General features: G+C 53.8%; 1 protein-coding gene across 1 annotated transcript; it reads right to left on the reverse strand.

Annotated features, from left to right (window-relative positions):
- Positions 1 to 2,561: 2,561 nt before the first annotated feature.
- LDBPK_361580 (hypothetical protein, conserved) lies at positions 2,562 to 4,094 on the reverse strand (the record flags this gene model as incomplete). The annotated part of the gene is made up of 1 exon (XM_003865225.1): positions 2,562 to 4,094. One exon carries the CDS (start codon positions 4,092 to 4,094, stop codon positions 2,562 to 2,564), a length of 1,533 nt encoding a protein of 510 aa, XP_003865273.1.
- Between the last annotated feature and the right edge of the window lie 3,059 nt (positions 4,095 to 7,153).

Consider the following 7,153-nt stretch of genomic DNA (forward strand, 5'->3'; position numbering starts at 1 on the left):
CTCCGCAGTGGCAGGGGATAGGGGCGAGGGGCTGCTTGGCTTTTTCCACACACAATGCGTGGGGGCGCTGGACCCTGCGACACCACGCACTGAGGTGTCGCCCCGTCCTCATGGAGAGTCGGCACGCAGCTGAAAAAAAATATAGTGATGTAGTGCAAGATGAAGTGAGGAAGTAGTGTGGAAGGCGACGAAAAGAGTGAGCCACCATGTCGTGCACGTGCGCACGCATCAGGCATTTGTCGTGTCCAAACAAGAAAAAGGTGGAGGAAGGGAGCCTAAAAGCAAGAACGTATCTTTGACGAAAAAGACGACATGAAAATGCGGCTGCAGAAGCAACACAACTCACTCTCAACACAGCAACAAAGAAAAACGGATCAAACAATAAAAAGAAAACGCTGATGGTGGGAAACAGCAAAAAAAAGCACAGTCGCTCGATGGCTTCTTTGCTCGCCTCTGCTGCCATGTAGCTCCCGCGCGGCGGCTTTCTTTTGCTGTTTTTTTTTTTTTTTCCGGCGACAACTCCTCTGCCCTCCTTTTTTTTCGCAACCTTTTGCTCGTGTTTTATTTTCGCTTGTCTCTCTTAGAGGAGCGTGTGGGCGCCGAACGAGGCCGGGCATCATCCGACTCTTCTGCTTCCCACCTCGCACAGGCAAGGGGATCCCCATCTGGGATATGAAGACGCGTGGCCCGCTTGCTGGTAGTCTTCTGACCTCTGCCCCTCTCAACTCGTAAGATGCATGTTGCATGGCTCCACTGGAGGGTGCAGCTGTACCTCAGTCTGCCCTACCCGTGTAAGTTCCGAGAAAAGGTGAGCAGAAGAGGAAGAAAAGAGACGGAAAGTTGCAGCCAAGCACGGCTGAGGGAAGAGGAAAGGGGGGAGGGAAGCGAGGAGGGGGCGCTTGTCTCGGGAGTACACAATCAATTGGAAGAGCAACATGAGAAGGAAAAAAAAGCAAAAACAGAAACAGAACTGTCTGAGACGGGCATTCTCTTCTCGCACCTTCCAGAAAAAAAAAAGAGAGCAGCGGAGCTATAGAGCACAGGGAGAGCAAGGAGCGTGGAAAACGAGGAGGAAGGACAGTTCATGAATTGATACACGCCCCTCACCCCCTTTTGTGTGTGTGTGTGTGTGTGGGGGGGGGGGCTCTCTCTCCCTTCCTCTTCCTCGTTCACCTATCTCTCCGCCTAATGCCCGCGTCCATGAAAGGAACATTCCTCCCGAACAGACAAGCGCACCACCTCAAAAAAAGCGCGCATCTACTACTATCAGGGAGTCTGCTGCAAGACAAGCGGCAGAGAGGAAGAGGTGGGGCAGTAAAGGAAAGGGGAAAGGTGTGATGAGAGTGGAAGGAAAGACGACGGCGGGAAAAAGACGACCATTACCACCAAACAGCCACTGAAAATGCAACTGCAGACACAACACATGCACACACCCACACACGGGCAAGGCGTGCAATCGTGTAGTGTGTGCGTGTGTGGGTGTGTGCATGCGCGGAAGAAAGTGGAAGAGGAAGAGAGAGCAGCAGGTTCGCCGCTGTCCTGCCGTTGCTGCTGCCAGTGGACTGCTGGTATACATCACTTACAAAACACTTTTCACATGAGAAAGAGCGAGGGAGAAAACCAAAAACAGAATGCCAAAGCAATACAAGCCCTCCAACAAGGGGGGAACGAGAGAAAAAAGGACACAGCTCAGTGGAAGTCAAACACATCATCTAGGAGAAACAGTGAGAAAGCAGGGGAAGCCCAGAGTGACACGGACGAGGAGACAAGCCACATCCAACTAAGAAAACCAAAACACCAAGGCCGCAGCGGCCTCGATCACGTGGGTTCCATCAAAGCATCATTCCTCCGCGTCCCTGCCATCACCTTTCCTCACGTAGATTCTCAGCACCGTCACCCGATCAAGATGGAACACGCAGAAAAACAAATGTAAGGGCCACGAAAATCAAAATAGAAGAACGAAAAATGGGGGACAAGGACGTGCACACGCACAGTCACACAGGCACAGACGCGCGTACCTCAAAGTGCCGAACAAGCATACACTCCACACATCACAACCGTGAAGTACGTGGACATGACAGATAAAGACAGGAGGGTGAGAGCGAGAGATTGAGAGGGGGCTGGGTGGGCCGGGTTGTCGCCACAAGCACACACACACACACACACACGCGCGCGAGAAAAAAAAAGTAAACGAAAAAAAGAAAGGCGTGTATCTACATAAACGTGAAGAGACAGGAGAAGCAGCGGGGCCCTCGTCCACTACCGAGCCATTCGGTATCTCGCAAGCCGCGCACCGAGCGAAACCTACCGACAGATGCGCGCACAGAGGACCAGCACGCAAAGGGTGCCGCCACATCGCAAACGCGCTTTGCCACTCGGCGTGCGCGAACGGCTCGGCACAATATGCCGCGAAGAGGAAGAAGATCACCAAAGGAAGGGAGAAATCAACGCGCCAGCCGCTCGGTCAGTTGCCTGCAGCGCACCGTGCCGGAACTCTGCCTGCTGCCATCCCGCTTCTTGTGTTGTCGCATCCTTTTCTGCTGTACGTTGTAGAGTCGGACTCACTCCTTTGCGGGTAGAGCAGACATGTCGTCATCGTCGCCGTCGCCAATGCCCAAAACGTCCTGAATTTTTTCCATCCAAAGGTCGCGCTCTACCTCGCTCTTCGTCTGGAACGACAGGCGCTTTCCAGTCTTGAAAGCGACGGCGAATACAAAGGAGGCGTTGCAGCCAGTATATTTAGCAGGCACCGGGAAGGCGTCCTCCAGCTCCGTGAAGGGCGTGGAAATGCACTGCTGCTCCATTGTCTCCTTCGATATGGCGAGCACCATGTCCAAGGTCTTGAACTTGGGGTTCATATCGAGCACTGTCTGGCCGTCTGCGAGCTCGGCGCGGATGCACAGATAGCGCTTTTTCCATACCATGTCGCTGCTCTGCTTCTTCACGGTTCCCTCGTGAATCGTGAGGCCGCCGAGCGTCGTTGTGAGAGGGGTTGCGCCTTCGAGAATCGTAGTAGACGCGGCCACAGAACTGCCCGAGCTCTCCTCCATCATGCGCTGGATGTGGCGCTTCTCTGTCACTAGCAGCCGCTTCGTCTCCTGAATCTGGTTCGAGATCGAGTCGCGCAGACCACCCTGAAAAGCCGGTTGGGTCTGCACAATCTCCAGCAAGCCAGACAGGAAGAGTTTGCAGATGGGCATGTTCAGCAGCCGACTGCTCGATGGGCGGCGCCCCGGGTCACCGCTCAGCAGCGCTGTCACGATATCGCGCATCTCTGGGCTAATATTGCTCGGAAGGGGGTCGAAGCGGCCAGCAAGTGTCTTGTGCATGACCTCGTGCATATTGGCGCCGTCGAAGGGACGCTTCAGCGTGAGCAGCTCGTAAAGAAGCACGCCGAGCGAGAACATGTCCGCCTTCTTGCTGTACGGACAGCGCCGCCAAATCTCCGGTGCCACGTAGTAGGGGGTGCCACAGAACGTGCGGCCGACATCGTCGCTCACAGTATTTGCATACATCTTGCTAAAACCGAAGTCGCCAAGCTTCACGAGACCGTTGCTGCACAGCAGGATATTGGCACTCTTGATATCACGGTGAATCATGTGCTTCGAGTGGACGTGGTGGACGGCCAGCAGCACCTGTAGGAACAGCAGACCTGCTTCATGCTCGCGGAACGTTCGACCCGTCCGGGCGCGGCTCTTGATCTCTTGGCGGAGATCACCGGCGTTGGCGTAGTCCAGCACCAGTGCAATCATCTGCACCATTTCTGGGTTGTTGGCATCGCGCTTCGCCAGGTCCTCGTGGCATTTGACAATCGAAAAGAAGTCGCAGTTCAGCAGGCAGTCCACCTCTGCCTGCGCACGGTTTTTGTCGGCCTCGGACATGCCCTCCATGTCAACGCACTTGACGGCAAATCCTTCGCCATCAGATACGCGCTTCGCGCACAGAACCGTTCCAGTGGCGCCGGAGCCCAGCACGCGGCTAATCCAGTACTTCTTGTCCTGCTCACGTGCCGTTGCCTCGTCCTTGGCAAACGTGTCTGGGAAGTTCCGGCACACACGGCCGATCATGGCGTCGCCGGCGTTACCCCCCGACATGTTTTCTTTTTCTCAGAGATAACAGAGCGAAGGAACAGAGACAATAGAAAGAACGAAGTGATCGAGGGAAAGCGTATACGGGTGCGCTGATGATGCTCACCACACCAGAATAGGACTGGCAAGATATAGAAAAAAAGGGCCGATGATTTATGCTCGCTTGTTTTCTGCGAGCGTCAGAGCAGGAAGAAAACCGTAGTAGATTCAGAGGTGGAGAGGGACAGACCGAGAGAGTAGAGAGACAGCTGAAGGGTATGCATGGCGCTCGCACACAGGCGGCAAGGTTCTGCGCTTAGCAAAAAGGAGAAGCAGCACGCAAGCGCGTCCATGACGAGAGAGAGATTGCGAGAGGATGGAAAGAAAGAGAGGCTTCGGCGCAGCAAACCATCAACATAAAATGATGCAATTTCGCGCTCTTCTCGAGAACCTGAACACCCTCTTCGCTCTCTGCGTATGCTGTTCTGTTTTTCTCTTCGACTGGGATAGTTGCTAAAGATGCCAACAAGGGGTAAGGTAAGATTGACGAGGAGGGAAAGGAGAGAGAAGGGGGGGGGGGGCAGAACCAACAAGAGCAGAAGAAAGCAGGGGAGACAGGGAGGTGAAGGAGGCGAATGGGAGAGGAACAATACTTGTTCATAGCCACCGAATCATCACATCTCTTCGATATCTCTGTGAAGGGTTCAACGCGCGCAAGGCACCCGTGTGGTTCGGATAATTCAAGGCGCAGGAAGGGGGGGAGAGAGAAAGAGCTCGTCTGAGTTGAGAAAGGGGAATATATGCACGTGACACCTCCGCGTCCATTTTGCAGAGCCGTCAGTGCCGTTGAGAATTCCTTTGCTTTCATGTGGGTGCGTATTGTGAGTCTGTCGTGCCACTCACTCCTACAGTCCCCCCACCTTCTCTCGACATACGTGTGCCTATGTACACCTGAGAAGCACAATTTCGTCACCCATCACGGGGCACTGACGCCTTTCGGATATAGCAAAACCTCCGCAGCAAGGAGAGAAACCGACCCGTCCACGCCGGAGCCCTCATGCACGGGCGCCTGACGGCATTTCCTCATTCCACCCGGCTCCCTTGCCTGGAGCAGCCAGCGCATACTGCAGCAAACAAGGAAAGAATCCCTGCTGCCACTAAAATGTACAGGGAAGAGGCACACGTGCCAGCACAGGCGCGCCATCGCACACACGCCTCAAGAAGTTCAGCACAGAGAGAAAAACAACAACGAAAAAAAAGAGAAGCCAAGGAAAAGAAAAACAAATGTGCGGTATCCGCCGTTCAAACCCCCATTCGCACACGCGCAACCACCACCGAAGCAAGCACACACAAAGAAAGGAAACCACACACGTGACACAGCATACTGTGCACGCCGTAAAGGCCTCGAAAGAAATCAATAAAGCAGAAAAAAAAACAGCCAAGCCCCCTCAAAAAATGAAACGCACCATATATATATATATGTATACATAGTACACCAGCAATAAACGAGTATGACGGACGTCGAGGAGGAGGAAGAAGTTCAAGTACAGCTGCTTGGATGCATACACCTATACACACAAGCATATGTATATCGAAAGCTATGAGCATATTCGCTAGAGCGCACGCACGCACAGAATGCACATAGGCGCGCAGGCCTTCTAAAGAAAACAGAAGACCCTTGCTGCAGCCACAACGACAGAAAAATAAAAAGAACATAAGCGCGATCTTTAGAGAATGCGGAGACAGGAAAAGAAAGTTGCAACTGCCTTGTATTTGGAATCGAGGGAAGACTGAGTTTGTTTTTGGTAAGGATCATTCTCACACCGCCCCTCACTCCCATTCCCCACCTCCGCGCACACCCCCTTCATGCTCGGAAGAAACACAACCATGTATTCGCGGGAGGACAGACACCTGAGAGGGGAGGCAGAAAAAAGGTGCCACGTGAGCAAGACAGGCAAAACCAAGCGAGGAGGGTACAGGAGAGACACGGCAGCAGCACAAGTTCGTACTGCAGCACATCAAACGGGGCAGTACACGCGCACACTTCCATACACGGTCACGTTCATTTGCATGAAGCAACCCTCTGTCCCCAACGGGAGACCAAGGAGAACGACCTAAACAGGCACGCTTCAAACGAAAGCACACCTCAAGAGGGGAAGGATGACGTGTGCATCGAATCGGAGAGAGAGAATGGAGCTCGGGTGAAAGAATAAGGTGACGGGAAAAGGAGAGTCGCCCACGTTGAGGAATACGAGGGCAAGATGGAGGCATCAAGAGGAGGAGGAACGAGAAGGCGGTAGACGACGACGGAACAGAAGTGCAGTGAGTGGCACGGAAGCAATCAAGACGGCATAGAGCGGAACGCAGGCAATCGGTATACGGGGCGAAAAAAAACAACACAGATATGAGCACCAGCAACACCCTACGCACGACACAGAACTAACGAAAGAGACGACACAAGACACACGCAGACGCCCTCCCCATAGCATAAAGAAGAACCACACTATAGAAAGGACCACAGTGAGCGGGACAGAGAGAAAGTCTGCGCGCCGCGTACGGAGAAAGACAGAATGAGTCGCGGCACAACGCGAAACAACAATCAGCCCCTCCCCCTACCCATCGATCACACCCCCCCCCTACACGAGAGAATCAATATGTAGATCCCACAGCTGCATGCACACACGAGAGAGGGAGAACAACTCGAAGGTGCAGGAAAGAAGAAAGAGGAGGCAACGAGTACTAAGGAAGACATACACAACAATGCCACAAGGGCCGCCACCACCACGTACCACAAGAGAGACGTGGCCAGAAAGCGGCGGCACCCTATACCCCTCCTCGAACACCCTACCGCCAAAATGGAAGGCGACACAACGAAGCACAGCGGAGGGATGAGGAAATATGACAACACACTGCAGACCATCAAGAAGACCCGCGACACAAAAAAATTTCAATTAAATGAATTTCAGAGTGCCGTTCCACCACGACAAAGTCACCAAACGCACGCGTGCACAGCCTCAGCTCACCTACCGCCCATGCACCACAGCTGCACCCTCGCCGTCCAGGACGAGCCGCCCTGCCGCGGAGCC

This window comes from Leishmania donovani, chromosome 36 (assembly GCF_000227135.1).
Source record: "Leishmania donovani BPK282A1 complete genome, chromosome 36".
In the NCBI taxonomy this organism is placed as follows: Eukaryota; Euglenozoa; class Kinetoplastea; order Trypanosomatida; family Trypanosomatidae; genus Leishmania; species Leishmania donovani.